The sequence below is a fragment of the Vulpes lagopus genome, chromosome 15 (genome assembly GCF_018345385.1).
Source record: "Vulpes lagopus strain Blue_001 chromosome 15, ASM1834538v1, whole genome shotgun sequence".
Classification (NCBI taxonomy): domain Eukaryota; kingdom Metazoa; phylum Chordata; class Mammalia; order Carnivora; family Canidae; genus Vulpes; species Vulpes lagopus.
The window spans coordinates 6,609,683-6,631,227 of NC_054838.1; the positions used below are offsets into that span (position 1 = coordinate 6,609,683).

Genomic DNA, 21,545 nt, shown 5'->3' on the forward strand with positions numbered 1-21,545 from the left:
GCTGAAAGTCCACCGTACTGGTTACATGAGGCCTTATCCTCTTGCCTATAAAAATCTCACCCTGTAAGATTCAGGACACCTATGAATTGTATAATAAGGTATTGAAAGGAAAAAAAAAATACTGTCCACACCTTCTCACTGCAGACTTCTCAGAGGGGCAGGCTGATTGCGGACAGTAAAAAGCTTTTACTTCACATGAATACAATATTGACTTAATTGCTCAGCTGAGACGCTTTTTGGTCCTGAAAGCTCCCAAATAACACAAGGACCTGATAACCCATAGTGAGATCAACATCTTCCTGGCATATTTTTCTGTGTATAGTGTATGTGTGTCTGTGCATAAAAATTGCACTCATATTGAACATGCCATTTTTACTTCGTAATGTCTAGTGCAAAATGAGTGTTTACCAGATATTGGGAAATTTCAATACTATTCTCCAATGGGGCAGTACTCTTCTAATTCCCGTTTTTTTTTTTTTTAATCAAGAAACTGAGGCACAAAAGATTGAGGTAACTTTCCAAGATGATAGAGCAAGAATTTATATTCTTAACTGTACACTCTATCTACCATCTCACTCAATAGTCATCTTCCATAGGTTTTACAGCTTCCATATAATCATTACCTATAATTTATTTCACTAATTCTCTATTGTTATAAATCTAGTTGCTTCCATTGTACTATTATTTAAAATGCCATCCTTTCAACATTTTAAGTGTATCCTTAAGCCCCATTCATGCATCTATCTCTGATTATTCTCTCAGGGAAGTTTGATGAATGAGTTTGGACCACATTAAGGTTTTTCTAAAACGATTACTCCCATGTTATACAGAAAAGTTGATGTTGCCCCCATCATAAAGCTAGTCAAGTGTGGAATTTGGGAAGAGCCTCCTGGTTTCATGGCGCCAAACTTAGAACCAGTATGTTTTTCTATGTGAATTCGGGGAATCAAGAAAGGGGTAAGGAAATATTCGTAGAAAGAATAGTGGGTAGCCCTTTTGGTGAGGTCTCACATCTGTCTACGTACAAAGCAACGTATGCTATCAATCATAGAGTGAGAACTTGGTGTTAAGTCTTCAATTTCAACTCCAACAAATGGGAAGGAAAACATCATTCCCAAGAATCATATCTAGGTTATACATGCCATTATTTCAGGTGAATTAACTCACTCTTTCCCCAGAACAAAAATCTGGTGCATAGATTAATATTAACTTGGTACGAAATTGTATAAAATGTTTACGGGACCAGAGAGAAGATGAATTGGCCAAGGTGATATGAATAGAAATACTACATTTGAATTGTACAGTTCGAGGCCCTAAGAGCCGGCCAAAAGACTAGAGACCTTGATAGTAGCAGATGATCATAAGGCATGGCTCCACCATTTACCTGCTGAGTGCCCTTGGGGAATTAGCCTATGTTTTCTGAGTCTCAATTTTATCACCTGGTAAATTGAGAATAGAATTAATGATAGGTATCATTTCGAGATACCTACTGGATGCCAGGCAGTCTAACAAGTGATTTAATGAGATGATTTTGTTTAATCTCACCATAATATCATGAAATAAATAATACCGACAGCCCATTTTTTAATGGCTATCAAGCTTAGAAACATTATATATATCTGATCCCATAGCATAGGTTCTGAAACCCCACCTTAAAATGAGCTAGTGTGGCTTCAGAGATTGTGCTCTTAACCCCTATTTTGTTTACTCTCTTCCTGCCTTAGGCACAATAAAGATGCTAAAAGGAATGTGTAAAAACAATGCACATGATGAAGTAGGAGATTACAGCTCATTTGTCATAGGAGAACATAATTTATTTGGTCTTCTTGAGAATCTGTTTTGTTTCGCTGCCCCTGGACATAGGTAATGCAATCAAGAGGTAACAGATGATTGGAAGGTGTATGAACTTTGGATTCATCCATACATGGATTAGAATCCCCACGTCACTAGTGACGGGCTGAAGCACATGATACATGTTCTCATAGATGTTCAAAAGGGTGAAGCTAGCTGCCTCACAAGAAGTAAGCAATGTAAACTTCTGGGGAGTTATAACAGATGGATAGTAGGCTAATGAAAGCTTCACAAAAGCTAAATAATTCATGAGGCACACACGGTATCAGAACTCAGGCCTCTGTCCCTCAGTCCAGTCCTCTTCACTACTTCCGGCTGCATCCCTAACTTACTATCCAAGTCCCTGCATGTTGGACCTTTGGCCCAATGTCTCCATCATAGCTGAAAGAAGAAGAAAAGTTGAGTGGGTGGAATTAAAGACAGGAAGGTGGTACCGTGTAAGTACTCCAGATGAATAATCTTAGCGTTGGTGGGTCTGGGCTTGTCTTTTCCTCCACTGCAATCCCTCTCCTCTGCTATTCTCTATTTCTGGAAATATCCAGAGTGGGGAATAGCTCCTCAAACAAATTCACACTTGTCTGACTTTAATGAAATTTTAATAGAGCATCTATATGCATTCTTTTTTGGTCAACATACAGAAACCTCAAATCCTCATATTTCCCTTTTAAATGATGCCACAAAAGCCCTGCCTACTCCAGCACCTATTGGCTGCACAAGGGCAGTCACAGAAGCTTCCATTTACTGAGCCCACACCACGGGCCAGACCACCAGAGAAAGCTCCTGCTGAGAAAAGGTAAAATACATGTCCTAGCTTCCAGGATTTTGAAAAGGCACATTTGCACTCATCCTCTTCCCACATGCCCTCCCCACAGCGCTGTGATAGCTGGAGAGAAAAAAGAAGTATTCTGTTCTCCATTTACAGAATGGAACTAATAGCCACCTTCTTAAAAGCTCTTAAAATTTTTCCCTGAAATAAGGGTGGGCAAAGAAAATGCTTATAGATGAATGCCAGTATAGTGCTCTCAAAGTTAGCGCAATATTTAAAATGTGGAAGATCACAGAAGTCTTTGTTTCTAACCATTCTTTTTACCTGGTGGATGGATAACATACTCAGGCCAAACTTCCCCTGTTTATATATCTGCAAGTCCCTGAAGTACAGGGAAAAGAACAGAATAAATTATCCAGCAAAGTCATTTCCCTTTAAGGAAAAATTAAAAGGTTCCCCTTTAACTGAGAAAAATGAAGTTTTTTGTGATGCTTTATGCTCTCTGTAGTAACGGGTTTCTAAACGTTTAAAATAAACACAAATAATACTGTCTTAGAAAATCCAGATAACCAAAATAAGAAAACAATAGCTACTGGAAATTATTTTGCAAATGGATAACACTGCCAAACTTTTTTGCTTTATTGATTTCCCTGAATATTCTTGATTAGGTTCTTAATATGATTTGTAAACACTTGCAGATTGTATAAGTTCAATGGTTATGTGAGTTAACTGAATATTTACAACAAAAGGAACCCATTTCTGAAGTTATGTGAGAAAAAGTCAAGGTCTGTGATTTTTATAATATCAGTGTATCTTTTCCCACTTTTTTTTTTTTTTACATTAGATTATGGCCCAGCCTATCGTTTGTCAAGTACTGCCCAACCCCGCCTGATTCACAAGACCTTGGTTATGAGTGCCTGCATTTATACAATTCGGAATTCATGGAATATGCAAATAGGGAAATGCAGGAAAATTAGCTGTCTTGTCATGTATCACCACAAAGAACATCTAAATTTATATCCCACCCAAAACTCCTACCCAAAGTGACTGCCTGATAGTGTCAGAGAGAAATCATTTTAGAGAAAATGCCATTTAAAATGTGTATCTAACTTTTATACTATGAGACATCATCTTATTATATATATCGAAAACTTTCTTCTAAAAAAAAAGGAAAGAATAGGGGCACCTGTGTGGCTCAGTGGGTTAAATGTCTGACTTGATTTCAGCTCAGGTCATGATTCTCAGGGTCCTGAGATGAAGCTGCATGCTGCGCTCTGGGCGTGGAGTCTGCTTAAGATTCCCTCCCTCTGCCTTCCCCCTGCTTGTGCTCTCCCCCTCTCAAAATAAATTACATGAAAGAAAGAAAGAATAGAGAGAGAAAGAAAGAATAAAGGGTTTTCTTTTCCTTCAGGAGAACACAATGATTAGGGTCACATGCTCCTTGGTCAGTGTTGAAGCATTCACATGTTCACACTGGCACAGGGAGAAAGTGGACAGAGAACTGGCCCAGCCCCCATAGCAGCCTGGTTCCTAGGTGCCTCACATAGCACATGATGGGTGGGTATCAGCCAGTCTCTGGCTTTTGGATGTCAAGAATGTCCCTAACTTTCAGCAAAAAATGCTTGGAATTTTTATATTATCAACTAACACTGATATATTTACCTAAGATATACGTGTTTCTGTGCATATATACACATGGATACATATATATGTGTATATACACACACACCATTTTTGTAAAATACCTTTTAAAATGCTACATTTAAACTCAGTGCTGTCAATAGGAGTTAATTCTGCCTCCCTGAGAGTATTTGGCAATGTCAAGAGATATTTCTGCTTGTCATGACTGGGGATGGCACAGCTAATGGTATTTAGTGCGTATAGAGTCCAGTGATGTCACTAAACATCCTACAATGGATGAGACAGTCCTCCCAAACAAAGAATTATCTTGGTCCTCAAGGTCAGTACTGTCAAGGTTAAGAAACCATCAACCAGACATAGTTTGACACCTTGTATATAATCTCTACTTGTTCTTGCTTGCAAATTTGCTTAATGCCAAGTAGAAATCTTAATCTTACTCAGTTCTCAAAAGATGGTGTTCTGATTTATGCTGGGTAACCTATTTAGTATATTATATTATATCAATATAGTATATTGATTTCACATTTAAAAAGTCTCTGGGAGGACTTTGTGTTGTGTTCCATTTTGTTTTGTTTGGGCTACATTCTGCTAGTGTGCCATGATGTCCTGTTAGCTTCCATAGGTTAGTAAGAAAGCTTTCTCTCGCAGCCCTTTCTATCCTAAAAGTAGCAAAATTACTCTTCTGATTCTTTACTCATCTCTTTCATCACACACATCACAATGTTTACGGTGAGGCCAAGTCAAAGGTAAGGGCACAGAGAAAGGCCAATATAATGCACTGTCCAGAAGCCAAGAGAGGTTAAATCTTGCTTATTCTGCGTGAGATTATGAAAAGTTTACATTTATTAAAAATCTCCTCAATCTAAAATAAAGGCAGAGTTGTTAATCTTTGTGTTACCCAAAACAGGTGAGTGTTTTTACCTTCATTAAATTCTAGATAGGTATTTGCTTCAGAGTATAAATGTGCTTATACTCCGAAAGGCTGAATATCACAATGGATAAAACCAATAACCGGGGGGTGGGGGGGTGGGTCATGGAAACATTTTAAGATTAAACATAAGCGAATTCTGTATAGCTCAAATGAGAACATCTAATTAGCCCTGAAATCGAAAGAAACCAAATAAAAGATTTAGTCTAATCATCCCGTGAGATATTCATAATGCCTTTACATTTTCCCCTTGTACCAAGTCTAAAGGCATCCAACATCACTATTCAATGGAAAAGAGAATTATTGAATGGTTATTACTAATGATCAACATGACAAAATATTTTTTTTTTATTTATGATAGTCACACACAGAAAGAGAGAGAGAGGGAGAGGCAGAGACATAGGCAGAGGGAGAAGCAGGCTCCATGCACCAGGACCCCGATGTGGGATTTGATCTCGGGTCTCCAGGATCGCGCCCTGGGCCAAAGATAGGCGCTAAACCATTGAGCCACCCAGGGATCCCATGACAAAATAATTTAAATAAGATACGGCATACATAGCTTTTCAGTATTTGCCCTACAATTTAATTCATCTACATCCCTTGCACACAACTGACTGGAAAATGTGTACTTTACTCACAAAAAAAATCTTTCAGAATTTGAATACTGGCCAGTATCAAATAGAACAGCTTTGCTACTGATGGGAGATAGTATCACATGTGGAGAAACCTTGTTTTGTTTTGTTTTTTTAACCTTAAAATAACTGTGCACATATTCAAGAAAATGCATTTCTCAGTCTCAAATTCAACAGTTATATTTATGACATTTACATAGGAACCCATGTCCTATCAATCCTTGTTTTATTTTTCCTTCTGGTCTTGATTTTCTCCTTTATCTCTATTCTTCATGCTCCACATTATGGACCAGAGTGTAAGCACTGATTCAACCAACCACTTATTGAGTAGAGAAAAGGCCAGAGGTCAAACTAAGCCATCAGAAACCACAATTAATTTTTCCTGAGCTGCCAAAGACTCAGACCCTGGTGTAAGATCAATGTTCTCCCCTAATTCTTTAAAAGGTAAAAAGAGTCAGAACTTTACAAATGTTCTGATTAAGCATCTCCATAACAATATACCAACAACTGGTTTATCACAGACAACCTGAGGTGCTTGGTGAAAGTACAGATTTGTGGACCCTCCTCCCCAGACCTCCTGATTCACCAGGAATGGAGCAGAAGCCCAGGAATCTGGGTATTATACAGGAAGGCCGTGTATTATCCTTGAGTAATGTACGCAAGGGTTTACAACGCAGGCTTTGTGTGATGCAACTTATATTTTCAGTTCTGATACTGGCTCTGCAGCATTGCAGAAGTTCCTCAACCTGGCTAAAAGCATTAGTTTGCCATCTATAAAATGGGAGTGATGAGGTCAATCTCTCATTTGTTGTTAATATTAAAGCATTCATGTACAAGGCCTAAGACAGAATTAGTACATGGTCAATCGTATACCATAGTAGTAGCCACCATTTTCAACATCATCATCACCTTTCTGTCCCCATTAATCTTTGTATACTTATTTTTGGGAAACACAGCAGTTCTAGAGGAAATAAGGTGAAACCTTTAGCTATTTTTTTTTTCATTTTAGAAGACCTCATCAAAATCAAATGTACTGCAATAAAGGCATGTGTGTTAAGTTACCATTAAGTTTCTTTGCTTTTGAAAAAAAAAAAGTTTCTTTGCTTTTTGGCAAGAATATTTCAGCTGCATGTGGTAACATTCTCATGCTGCTCTGAAGCAGAACCCGGCTCCTTATCCTAAAGGATAAGCCTTTAATAATTAGATATTATTTAATAGTGTGACGATTTGTTGATAGTATCACAAAATAGGGCAACAAAGGCACACACACTGTTGATTTCCTTTTTGAATAATTTATGTAGATTTTGACAGGTTTCTTAAAGGATCAGGCTGCCTTGTAAATGTACAGGCAGCACAACGTAACATGTTGGACAATTTGGGGTATAACAGGCTCATTAAAACAATGAAACCTTTAAACATGAGAGAACAAGGAGCTTTGCTTAGATCTCTGGCATTACATGAAGACATCTTCCCCCTCATCAAATAATAGGAGTCATGATGACAACATTGCATTTCCATCTTTCTATGCTATTCTGTGATAAGTGTCGAGTGTGACACGCCCTTCTGAGAAAAATACAGTACAATGGTTTTACCCTAATAAAAATTCATGGACAAATGCACTGAAATATTCAAGTTTATATGGCACAGACCTCTTGCTTGCATTGATTACACACACTGGCACACTAACACCAAACGTCAAATTTCACTTAGACAAAGGTGGGAGGACTTCTTCCGTTAATAACAGAGCTGGATTTCACCAAACAGCACCAAGTGTAAACACGACATTTACTGCAAATGGAAAGGGGTCATAATGGAATCTTACCAATGCTAACCGGCTTATATTATCAGGCCCGTGAATGATAATGTTTGTAATAAACCAATATTACAATAAAATTCCAAGCACAGCCATAAACCTGCTGCTGGAGTTATTTAACATGCTTTTACACAAGGAGCATGTGGTCCTAACTTAGATTCCTTTGATGCAGCAGGTTGTTAAGGCTCCAGCGGTTGCATGTGATGTTACCCAATAGGTGATAAGTGGGGCAGGTCAGTTCCTCAGGCTTTGTCTCCAGCAGTGAAAACGCACACTGCATGCTACGGCGGAGAAAAGAGTGGACCTGGCTAAATTAGACACGCTGGAGGGAGGGCAAGTGAAGTCGCATTTTCAAAGGGAAGATGCCTATTATGCAGTAATCAAAAGGTGCCCAGTTTGGGAGAGGGACATCCACCATCAACACATGGCATATCAAGTCAACCCACAGGACTACACCCAGAGAAAGAGACCCATTCTCTCTGAAAGTCGGTCTCCACCCCATACCCCCCCCCAAAAAAAAATAACAAAGCAGGCAAGGTTACCTTTCTCACAGTGGCTTCCTGTGAATCCAGAGGGACAGACGCACTTGTTAGGAGACACACAGCTTCCACCATACCTGCAGCCCTCTTGACAGAATGCTGTCACCAAAAAGAAAAAAAAAAATATTTCTCTCAGATGTCAATAAGGAAACTCGTGAACAGTGTGAACACAACCAATTCTTTCTTTGTTGCACCGGATAATACATACCCGCGGTAAAAGTTTAAAAGTTTCAGCATACCAAAAGAAATAAATGTAGTGACACCTATTTCACTGGTTTACATTTGAATTAACAGATATAAAGTACTGAGCACAGGGCTGGCTAAGTAGTGGTTAGTATGAGCAGCTAGTGCTCTTGCTGATACACTATTGATATATTTTAAGTCAAATAGGATAAATTGAGTAACTAGAAAGGATAAGGTAGGCTGTAAAGGCAAAGGCATTTTAAACACTATTTTGTAACTACTCTTAAAACATCTTTTTTAGGGATCCCTGGGTGGCGCAGCGGTTTGGCGCCTGCCTTTGGCCCAGGGCGCGATCCTGGAGACCCGGGATCGAATCCCACGTCGGGCTCCCAGTGCATGGAGCCTGCTTCTCCCTCTGCCTGTGTCTCTGCCTCTCTCTATCTCTCTGTGACTATCATAAATAAATAAAAAAATTTAAAAAAACATCTTTTTTATAATAAAAACATTTTTAGGGGCACCTGGGTTGCTCAGTGGTTGAGCATCTGCCTTCAGCTCAGGGCATGATCCCGTGGTCCTGGGATCGAGTCTCACATAGGGCTCCCTGCGTGGAGCCTTTTTCTCCCTCTGCCTGTGTCTCTGCCTCTGTCTCTCATGAATAAATAAATAAAATCTTAAAAAAAAAACAAAAACATTTTTACATTACAAGATTTTGGGCAGTCAATATATAATTATTTTATTTATTTATTTATTTATTTATTTATTTAGAAAGCACGAGCAGGAGGAGGGGCACAGGGACTGGCAGAGAGAATCTCAAGCAGACTCTACACTGAGCATGAGCTGGACAAAGGGCTTGATCCCATGATCCTGAGACCATGACCTGGGCCCAAACCAAGAGCTGGACGCTTAACTGACTGAGCGACCCAGGCCTTCCAGGTAGTTGATATAATTTTTGATAAGGCATATTTAACTAAGCACTTACTTCTGAATATTTAAGATGTTTCCAACAATTCTTTAATAAAACAAATCCTTGTCCTTATAAGCTAAAATGCTTAACATACCTCTAACTATTCCTTTAGGGGAAATGCTGCAATGTGAAAATGGAGTCTCAAAGGGTATGGACTTTGATAAGACCTTTGATAAGCTTCAAAAAATTATCCCTACCCCAGCTCAGTGCTATCTTGCTAGCTTCTGAGACAAGGTTAATTTCCCATATTACCTATTAGCACAGTGTAGCTCTGGGAACCTCTCCTTTGCAGTCTTAACTACCATTGTTTATTTATCTATACTTGATTACCATCTTCCATTTTATCCATTGGACTGTAAGACCCAACAGGACAAGTAACTGTGATTGTTCTTGTTCCCCATTGTAGCATAGTTTCAGAATCTAAGCACACAGTAGATGCTTCCAAATAGTTGAACAAATACGCCTGTATTTTGCAGATTATTCTCATTGGAAAACTCTTGTTCTAACAATTCTTCAACATTTCCATGTGGAATAAATTATCAAGCCTTGCAGGATAACCAATAATTTAGTCTACCAAAACTGCAAAATTTCCCATTAATGAAGATGATTGCAACTTGTTACCGTAGAGTGTGTTTTTTTCATGTGAGAGCTAGCTGAGCAAATGTTTGAAATTGCAGGTAGAAAAATGTCACACCGGAAAGATGCCATGGTTCTATCTTGCCATTGTCACATAAGTAATATATGTTTAACTTTAAAAAGCTACGGAACATCTTTGGATAGACGAACACTAGTTCAGGTACACAGAACTTCTCACGATATTTGTCATTTTCCACATCATTTAATATCCCCTGGATAATTAAACATTCTGTAGCTTAGTAATTAATTGTGAGCTCCTTTGCATCTGCCAGAGAACAGGTATTATATACCTTGCTATTCAAATACCATTTCCCGTTTTCCAGCGTCTTACTACCCCGAGACTATGCAAAAAACATTTAGACAACATCTGTCTTGCTATGTTCATCACAAGCCAATATGTATATAAGTACAGGCATACAGATGTATACAAAAGCTTTTGCCCCCAAAATCACACATCTGTGCTCTGATAAGTGCCATTGCCAGTAAGGTATCTAACATATAGCTCTGCATCAAAGCTGGTAACAAAAAAATAATGTTTTGCAAGCTGAAAATGACAGAAGGAATGCTGGTCAGGAAACGTTTCAAGTAACCCCAAAACAAGACAGGGGTTTGGAAGCAAGAAGCTCAGCTTGGGTTTCTTTAGTGAAACAAATAGCACTTGATCCAGAACTGTGTGCACATAAGCACACACACGTATACACACAAAGCAGCAGACTCATAATATGTGTGTTCCTGATTTACTCAACTCTGAAAAAGAAATGATAGAGATTATATGAAGAAAGCATGAGATGTTTGTGATATTCTAAGAATGCAGATGTCATAATAAATATGGTGCTACAAGGATGAGATGAGTTAATATCCAAAAGGGCCTATAAATAGTGTGTGGCACATAGTATTAAAGAAGTATCTTTTTTTAAATTTTTATTTATTTATGATAGTCACAGAGAGAGAAAGAGAGAGAGGCAGAGACATAGGCAGAGGGAGAAGCAGGCTCCATGCACCTGGAGCCCGACGTGGGATTTGATCCCAGGTCTCCAGGATCGCGCCCTGGGCCAAAGGCAGGCACTAAACCACTGTGCCACCCAGGGTTCCTGGTATCTTGTTTTTTTAAACAAGTATCTTATTAAATAAAATTGTTGACAGCAATAATGTTATAGCTGTGAAGCATGGGCCAAGAACAAATTGTCTAAGACCCAAACATTATAAACAAGGTGTTTAGCTTCATCAGGATAGGTGAAAGGCATCCCTTGTTATTTATGCTTTCATTTCTAAAAATAGTAGAAATGGCCCTTATCATATTATTAGGTAGGTGTTACTGTTTCTTTTACCCAAAAGGTGATACTGGGGCTTAAAAATGAAGTACCCCCTCTATGGCCATACAGGTAGCAAAGCAGTAGAGCCAAGATTCAAGCAAAGACTTCTTTGGCTACAAAGTCTTGCCTTTTCTTTTTCTTTTTCTTTTTTCTTTCTTTCTTTCTTTCTTTCTTTCTTTCTTTCTTTCTTTCTTTCTTTCTTTCTTTCTTTCTTTCTTAAGATTTTATTTATTTATTCATGAGAGACACTCAGAGAGAGGCAGAGACACAGACAGAGGGAGATGCAGGGAGCCTGGTGTGGGACTCGATCCTGGATCTCCAGGATCATGCCCTGGACTGAAGGCGGCACTAAACCACTGAGCCACCCAGGCTGCCCTTGCCTTTTCTTTATAGGTTATAGTGCAGGTTAATCTGCAATCTGGTATTCCCATGGGCAGCTTTCTTCTTTTCTTGAGGGTAGCTCCATAAGGGCTATGGAAATATAAGTTGAAAGAAAAAATATATGTCCAAATTGCACATGAGGCATGAAAGGAGGGGGGCAGGGAGCTGCTCAAGTTCATGTACGTCTTATCTAATCTCTATTTTTGACTGAGTCGAGGTACAATTGACCAAATCCAGGCACGTGTGATTTTTAGATGGAATTTATCGGGAAGAAAAAAGAAATTCATTACCTACTTGAACCTCAGACTATGACAGAGTAATTTAAAAAACAAAACACAAAAGCAAATAAAGAAGGAGCATGCCATCCAAAATTGAAACTACGTGAAATCAAGATCAATGAAAGTTTTGTTTGAATACCTTATAAGACACCAAAATCCACTAGTATCCTACATGAAAGGTTGTAAGTAGATTATTTATATCTGGTTCTTCTTGATCAACCATCAACCTAGCAGTTCAAAGAAAACAATTCTGATACTCCAAGGACCTACAGTTTTGTGCAGCATTACTTAGTTGACGGCATAACCGAAACAAGAAGCCAAGTCACCATCGCACTTTTTCCAGTTTATGAGAAGATAGGATGAGAGAACTGCATGGCTCAAATCCTTGTTCTATATTCTTACCTGTGTCATTTAGAGCAAATTAGTTCACTCCTATGATCCTCAGTTTTCTCAAGAACAGAGCAATGATGATGATAACACCCATGCCATGCAGGTTAAATTAGATTACCAAGGTAAACCACCCAGCACAGGGCACTGCAGGTGTAATGTGCTCAAGAACTGGATTTGACTATTATTTATCACCAGGATCCGATTTTACCAAATAAAAGTACTATTATGCACCAGTTTTTGTGCTAGATTCTGGAGATGTGGCAATGAATGAGACAGAAAAGATCCCTATGCAATGGAGCTTATTCTTTAATGAGGGCTCAATGTCACTCCTCCCTTGACTTGATAAGCTTAGTAATATCATGTGGTTTGCAAGGGAACTTGGAATCATAGCTCCTTTGTAGACTCGGAAAAACTCAGGCATCATGGGCATGTTGCTCTTTTGTCAACCACTTTCCTAATTCCTAAGCATGGCTTGAATAGCTTGCAAATATACAATGAAATTATAAACCTGAATCTGTCATCACAGTGTCATTTGTTATTAATGCACCACCCCGGGGGAGATGTTGCACTGGATCAACTCTGAAACGGTATTATTCTGTTTTTGAAAAGACTCTCTGCAACATGCAAGAAAATAAACTCACAAAACTCAAAATTGAAGGAGCATTTATCCACAGAAAGAGTACTTGTTTTGTATTAAAAAATTCTCAGCTTGTGAAACAAAACTTGGGCATTAAGGGTAACAGAATGAGAATGTGGGTTTGCAGATGCCAGTTTGTAGACTCCCAGTATCATCATCATGTGTTCAATGTGACAAACACAGTTTTACACTAATAAAAAAGGGACAACCATTCAAAGTTCTAAACACGTTGCAGGATCCTATTAAAGTTTTATGGGCACATATTTAGTTTCTAGGGATACCCAGTATCCTGCCAAAATATAAGAAAACATACGAGTGTCAGTACCATTTGATAAAAGAAAACCCTTCTCTTCTCTCCTGGTTTCCTTGAGGAAGCATTTTTCTTATGTTTATTTCTTATCTCTCTTTGCTAATTTTGCTCATTCTACCCGTAGAGGTAGAAGCATTAAGTTCTATTGGTAAATTTGGGAAGACCCTGTACCAGGATGATGATTCTCAGGTAGGAGGAGCAGGAGACTAGGCTAGGGAGCACCATATATTTAAAAGTACATAATTGTGGCATTTCTAGCTTTCTTTTGGATAATTACTTACTAGATGTGAATTACATTATTTAAAAACAACCACCAAGATATCTAAATCAATGATAGCTGACCCTCTTGGACTAATGATTACAGGGTGTCATGAATCAGATTATAATTGATTACGTGTACCTAAAATCCAAAAGGGGGAGGAAATATTTAAAACCTATCCATGTTCAGCAAAACTCCATGGCCACCCTGCATCTCTCTTAGAAGTAAGCTGCCTTCAGTTGGAATCAACTGTCCTTACCTCCTGGAGGGCACCTTCCTCCCTGGGATGTGGCTGGTGAGTCGACCTTATTCTGTGTTCATTCATAGCAAACTAGCTTGTCTAGTTTAAGAGTTAAACTCAGTTCTTCATCTTAGTTCTGTCAATAACGAAGAGGATATCACCTCCATGTTTGATTTTCGGCTTTTTCCTCACTTCTTTCAGAACATGGTATGTATCAAAGACCTCCTCAAACATTTTTGGTTGTCATAAGATGGCAGGTGAGGTCAGTTTGTTTAGGGCATTTGGTGGGTAGAAGACAGGGATGTTGCTAAACACCTTATAATGCATAGGTTGACCCTGCATAACAAAGAACTATCTGGCCCCAAATGTCAATAGTGTTGAGACTGAGAAGCTCTGTTCCAACTTTACACAATTTAAGTCTATTAGGTCTCTCCTGGAACAAAATTCTGTTATCTTAACTATTTTTTCCATTATTCCCCTCCCAATCTCTCCTCTCAAAAAACAGTTTAAAAATACAGAGGAAAAGTAAGAGTAAAATCATTCAGGTAGCTAGTCTGATATATAAAACCAAACATCTCAATGTCTCTAACTCTCGATTTTCCTATCATTCTCGTCTCAAGCACACAGTATATTGCATACGTTAATATTTAATCATTGGCCCCAAATCACCTTCACCCCTCTTACCATCTGTGTGGGTATCCACAATCCCAACAGTCTTTCGCACTCCCCTTTTCAACAGTAATAACATTAACAATAGAAATGGTGAATTCCATTGTTGGAAGACCTATTATGTACCTTATAGACAATATTCCATCTCATCTTACCAATAGCAGCACTGTGCATTAGTCATGCTATCCTCATTGTCAGATGAGAAAGCTGGCTTAGAGAAGCTGAGGGTCACAGTGCTATGACGTGGTACCCTGGGTTTTGAGTCCCATGTCAACCACCTCCCTAAGTTATCTCTCTTAGAGCTTGCCCACCTACCATGCACAGATAACATGCTGGGTGCTGAGAAGTCTACAACTAAGTGAGAGACAGTCTCTATCCGCAGGAAGTTCACAACAGGGTGACAGGGAGGGAGTGGCACATATAAATCAAGCATAATGAAACATGATAAATGCTACTATAGCAGTATGAATAAAGTGCTGAGGGAACATGGAAGAGGACATAATAAATTATGCCTGGTGGACTTGGGGCAGAGCTGGCATTTGAGTTGGGTCTGGAAGAATGAATGGGATTTTTGCCAAATACAGAAGCACAGGAAAGAAGACAGTTCAGGTCAAGGTTTGTCCTGTGGAAAATTACTGAACGGAAGATGAAAATGAGCCAGTGTTTATAACTCACGTCAAGGTTAGAGACTGAACGTTAGAAGAGAATGCAGTAAGCCAAGCAGGCAAGCAGGAGCATTTTAGAATCTGCGACTCATCTTCTCCGTCTTCCCATCTCCCATCCGCTTCCGAGATCTGTGAGGGATCTTCAGGCACAGTAATATCTGCATAAAGACTTTTCTTTTGTTCTGTCCAGCATTCTAGTTATTTGCTTTAAGATAACGCTGTGCTAATCATTTTTTACTACACTAAATAGTAAGAAATAAGTTTTATATTGGAAATCTTCACGTACACACAACCACTAATAGATGATTGACTCGGTCTGTATAATGCAATTCTATATTTTCTACTGTATTGCCTTGCATTTCATTGCCGTGTATTGTACTCCATTCTCTATCATTTATAAAATACAACTATGATCCGATGACTTGCTTCCCCAGCCCACGAAGCCTGCAATTTAAACTGTCTGTGCCCTTATTTCACACATCCTCAGTAATCATTGTATTCTTCTAGTCCATAGCATCGCGTGACGGTGTGTGGGGGCACAGTCACTTTTAGATTAGTCTTGAGATTTTAGTCTTAGCTCTAGAAACTCTGGTAGAAGAAAATGTCCATAAATGCCACTACTTTCTGTGAATATAGTCACAACAGAGGCCCTGCAGTCTGGAAAGTCAAAATATTCACTAGATGGACCTTTATAGAAAATCTGTTACAGAGGATAAACTAGATGGGAATGGCACAGGTTGAGTGAAGAGACAGTGCATCCTTTTACATTTTTTTTTTTTTTGCGGGGGGGTGGGGAAGGGCATGCCATAGATATGCATATCTAACTGGACTGTAAGATTAAGGGGCCAGGGTTATATTTTTCACAATTCTGCTTTCCTCTATATCATCTGGAACTCTGGTGATGCTAAACCTCTACTTTTTTGGCAAATTAATCACATAGAGATTTTTGCAAATTAATTATATAAGGAAAATCATGTTTGAACAGACAGTTTTGTATCATGAACTGTATCATGAGATTTGAGATAAAAATTTGACAAAGTCAGATCAATTCAGTTTTAAAAATGTATCAAACATTTACTGTGTATTCAGACACTAGATACTCTTAAGTTATGATCCCTGTTCTCTAGAACCTCAGAGTCTATTACACTGGTTCTCCCTGAGGGCAATCCTCCCCTCCCCAGGGGATATTTGGCAATATCTGGAGACCTTTTCAGTTGTCACAAATGGAGAAGGGTGACTAGGGGGTGTACCAGTGGGCAGAGACCAGAGATGCTGCTGCTGAACATCCTGCATGCACGAGACAGCCTCAGAGAAAGAAATTATCCAGCTCAAAATGTCAACGGTGCCAAAGTCTAGAAAAGGTAGAGAACCCTTTATTTAGTCATTCAACAAATACCTACTGAACATCCTCTCTCTACCAAAGACTATTCTGAGAACCAGTGATTACAAAGGACAGATAACAATATTTCAATTTATGGGTCTATAATCTAGTGGGAGAAGATACAGAACAACGAAATAGATGTGTAAGTGACACAGTAAATTAGATGATAAGCAGTATAGCAAAAAATAGAAGAGAGAAAGGGAGGGCTGTGCCAGTGGGGACGGTTGCAATTAAATGGGATAGCGGAAGCCCTCACCAAGCAGGTGACATACAAGTAAAGACCCAAGTGGAAGAAGAAAGAGTGAGCCATCAGCAGAAAAGTGTTCCAAGCAGAGGTTACAGCAAGTGCAAAAGCCCTAAGGTATAGAGTGTACAGATCGCGTTGTGTTTTGCAGATCCTAGCAATAATGCCTACACGAACTCAAACGAGGCAGAGAGAAGGAAAGGATAGCTTCTTCCTAGAAGGTCAAAAAAGAGGTCCACACAAACAGCTGATGCCTGAGCTGGATCAGAAAAATAGTGAATAACCAGGCAGGTTGGGGCCAAGGACGGTCAAGTCAGGGGTGGGGAGGAACAGCACATGTGAAGGAACAGCACAGCTCCAGAAGCATAGAGCCCTAGTGATGGAGCCAAAGAAGGACTGAGCTTGTTGGAAGACATGCCATGAGGAAGGAGAAGCAGTGACTGGAGCTGGTATTCTACTAACCCAAGCTTTGGGTTGTTTCACTGAAGAACCACTTCTACTCTTCTTTCCTCATCAGGTACCCACACTCTTAGAAAGGATTTAGGACTGCCAATATTGTCTTCTTCTCCTGCAATTCCAATTTCATTTGTAAGAAGACGGGTGGCTTTTCCTGAGGAAGTCACAGTTGAAATGTTGAATATGAACAGGTTTCATGAGTTTAAAGTCTCTGAAATATAGAACTGGAGGAAACATAAAAGGAAGAGCAATTCAACAGAACATCTCTAAAAACCTGGGAATGAAGAATATTTGGTCCTGATTTTGTGCACATCGGGGTCAATCATTGACACATTCCCCGAACAACATGGGTGCCTGGGTAATTCTTCTGCAGAGCCTACAGCTTGGTGAGTGGTTAAGACTCTGGAAATGGATCTAGATTCCAGTCACAGTTCCAGCCCTTACTCGCTGATTGATTCCCACCCCTCAACTTTGGTGAGATGCAACTGACATAAAACATCGTATAAGTTTAAGGTGAAAAATGTGTTGACTTACTACATTTATACATTACAAAAGGATTACCACCATGATCTTATTTTGAAAATTGCTTAATCTCCTTAATTAAGCATCAAATTCCTTATCTGTATAGTTAAGGCAATGAGTGAACCTATGGCATACTGTTACTCCCGGATTCAGGAGTGCATGTAAAGTACTTGTCATGAGGCCCACGAACAGTAAATGCTCTTTAATGGTTAGTTCCTCTCAAAACTGTCAGTCTCTTTCTCTCTAGGTTAATTACCATAGTGAAGCAATTTCTTCCCAAATGTGAAAACTCTTTCTTTTACTGGCATAAAACCTGATGCCAGGGTTTGAGAGTTTGTTGAGGACTAGAATCGACAGCAAGAAAAAATAATGAGGGATTAAGACAAAAACCTAAGAAGAGGATCAGAGTAAGAGTTGGTGTTCGAATTCCAAAAAGCAAAATTCAGGAATTGAGTTAAGGACTCCCTATGATGTAAAGACTAAGGCAACAGTCAAATTACATCTTTGCCACAAAAACTCTTTCAAAGCAATTTGAAATTTGGTGTTCAGCATTTACAGGAGCGCTAAGAAACAGGAGCATGCAAGTGCTATCTGTGAAAAGCAGCTGAGGAGAAAGCCCGGGTGAGGGGGGTCAGAAGGTTTCCCACTGCACTGCCATACTGGAGCTAAGACAGATATTACCCCAGGAGGTCACAGTCTGGAGATTTTTAAGAACTAAATTCCAGCAAGCTCTCCCAGGGAGAAGCATTCTGTGATTTTATATATCCACATGGAATGAGATGTTAAATCTTGAGTGAGATATGAATCCAGGCTGCAGTGACAGTAGCTGGGTCATTTGGGTGGACCAGAGTTCCTGAGAGGGCTTTTCCATTTCCCACCTCCATCTTGAAATTGGAGCAATTTCTCAGATTTGTAAAGCATTTTGTGCTTTTGTTGAAAAAGTGCTCCACAAGAATCCTAAAGGGCAGTTTGTAATGGTAACTTCATTCTGTAATGAATGGGGACAAGGAGAGAAGTTAGATGACTTGCCCAAGAAAAGGCTAATTATGAGGCAGAGACTGGAGAATTCCAGGCTCTGGCATTCTGACACAACATCAGGTGCCTAAGAAATGATGCCAACTTCTCCCAGTGGGAGAAACTTGTTTGGGTTTTTTTAAGGAGCAGTGGGGGGTGGGGTGAGGTGAGGAGAGAGGGTGGAAACAAGGGCGGAGGGAAAGATGAAAGGAGAAAAAGAAGAGAGGAAGAACAACAATTATCTTAGTGATCAAACATTACAGCGAACACTGCTCTTCCCATCTCCATTCTTTCAAATACCAAACACACACACACACACACACACACACACACACACACACACACACCCCTAGACTGTCAGATGACATGCTCTGGGAACATGGGCTGTCTGGGTGCAAATCTTGGGTCTTTTTCTAGCTGGGTAACCTAGAGCTTATCAAAAAAAATCTGTAAACATCATTTTCCTCATGACAAAATGGAAAATTAAAACAGCACCTTCTTCATATGATTGTTGCGAGGCATAAAAGTTATTGTAGGTCCAGCACTTAGAGCCAGCCAGGTGCTCAACGGATATTAATAATTATTGGCGTTATCATCATTGGTTATATACATATATACACAGGTGGGAACCCCATCTAGGGAAAAAGACACTGTCATGGGAAACTAAAGGTAAATGAAACCCTAACCCACAGGGTTATCGGGCTGTGGTTTGTATTTTGTGGAAGGGGTACTATTTTTCAGTTCCACGCTTCCAGGTCCCAAGCAAGAAATTCAAAATTAGAATTATTAATTATCATCTGGGAGAAGGCAAAGCATTCCAAAGAGCTCTACCTACCAGGGGATTCGAAAACATACATTTGACCTTTCTTTGGCTGCCTTCAAAGTCGAAACCCAGGGTCCTCTTAGGTGAGCCTGTCTGATTAATGGCTAGTCTCATGCTGCACATACCCGCCGGGCCTCAGCCTTCGCTAGGGCCCGGTTATCTGTCTTTCTAGATGTTTAGCTATATCTCACCTACAACATGAGCTGCCCTCATTCCTGAGCTAATGTTAGTTTTGAAATATCTAGGCTCAAGTCCTTCAAAATGTCTTTCGAATTTATAGCAGCTCAGTGAAGGTAAAAGAGCACAGGCCGTGGAGTCGGGGAAACCTGGATTCAATCACTAGCTGTGTGACCTTCAGCAACTGACTCACCTTCTCTGAGCCTCCATTTGCCCACCTGTGAGATGAAGACAAGACCACCTCTTCTTCAAGTTGGGGTGAAGGTGACAGGGTAAATACGACAGCAAGTGGCACAGAGCATTGCCTCCTTCTACAGAATGCTCCCTTGCCACTTGTCCCCAGCAGCCTTATCCCCCAAACATACTGGGCTCACTTGTGCATCCATCCGGTGCACCCATGTGATACTGAACATGCAGGGATTAGGCAAGCTGCCACTCCTGTTTCCCCAGGGAGCTATAGAGGAGTTTTCATCATGTCCATCTTGGCCCAGCTCAGACTCTCAACTGGAAGGGAATCCTTTAACGGAGAGAACTTTAAAATCTCTCTCCCCTATCCACAGTGTGCAGGAATGCTGAATCTGCTCAGTTACTACAGTCTCAGCAGATAAACAACAGTTTGAGAGTCCCCAGGTTGGAGTGACGGAACAAGGGCATCTCACAGCCCCTGCCGGTGTGCGTGGCGCAAACTTCACAGGAGAGCAGCAAAGTTTCCCATCGAAATCCGAAATACTGGGACCGTTTCCCAGTCTGTAACATCTGGGCCTCAACTGTTCTTCCTTAAGAATGAGTAAGAAGGAAGAAACTCAAGTAAAAAAAGCCTGTAAGGGACCAGAACACCATTACACAGGTCCCAACATGGATCAAATCTACTATCAAGGCCACAATGATCAGGAATCATGCCTCATTTTTCGTTGGTTTATTTGTTTGTTCGTTTGTTTTGTTTGTTTTGTTGTTGTTGTTTTTTTTTTTTTTTTTTTGGTGGGAAGGATTGTGAGATGATTAATATTAGAACCCACTGCAGGCCTTAGTAATTTCATTTTTATAATGCTACACTTAAAGTTTATTTTAATAGAGCACAGGTTTAGCAGTTCTCAATGTTATCATTTCTTTTATCAAGTTCTCAGTTAAAATTATAAAAAATTATTCATCTGGTCATTCAAAAATGATCAGTTGAGATTCAACAATGCACCAAATACTCTATTAGGCAGTTCACACAGAACAATGGTCAGAGCAGATAATGCTCCTCATCTCAAGAAGCTTATCTTTTAGGGGAGAGAAAGAAAACATTACATGAAAGTACAAAAAGTCAGATGACAGTAAGTGCTATGGTGATAACCAAAGTAAGAAAGATAAGCAGTACTAGGGAAGGGGTTACTATTTACACTTAGGGTAGTCATGAGGCCTAATGAACTGACATTTAGACAGACACATAGAGGGAGAGAGAGAGCACAGGCCAGACAGATATTGGGGATGATCAGTATTTTGGGCAAAGGGAACAGCTTAGTGCTAAGGTCCTGACATAGGATCGTACTTAGCATGTCCAGGAATCGCAAGGAGGCCAAGCGAGTCAGCAGCTGAATCCCAGATCATGACAGAAAGCTCAAGGAACGTCAGATCTAGAGTCGTTAGGATATTTAAGGACTCTTGTTTTTTTTCACTCTGAATGAAATGAAGAGCCACTGGAACATTTTATGCTCAAGAGTGTCGTATGTCATTTAGGCTTTAACCTGATCTAACTGCTGTGTTGAGGAAAACACACCACGGGGTTGGACAAGGGGTGGCAACAGCAGACAGGCTGGTTAGAAAGCTATTACAACCCAGATGTGAAATGG

General features: G+C 39.8%; 1 protein-coding gene across 2 annotated transcripts in view; it reads right to left on the reverse strand.

Moving 5' to 3' along the window:
• NELL1 (neural EGFL like 1) overlaps positions 1 to 21,545 on the reverse strand; it is an 812,163-nt gene that overhangs the window by 194,614 nt on the left and 596,004 nt on the right. For both annotated transcript variants that reach the window (XM_041729681.1, XM_041729680.1), the window contains exon 15: positions 8,174 to 8,269. In XM_041729681.1, the coding sequence (XP_041585615.1) occupies positions 8,174 to 8,269 (96 nt within the window). The remainder of the gene's footprint in view (positions 1 to 8,173; positions 8,270 to 21,545) is intronic.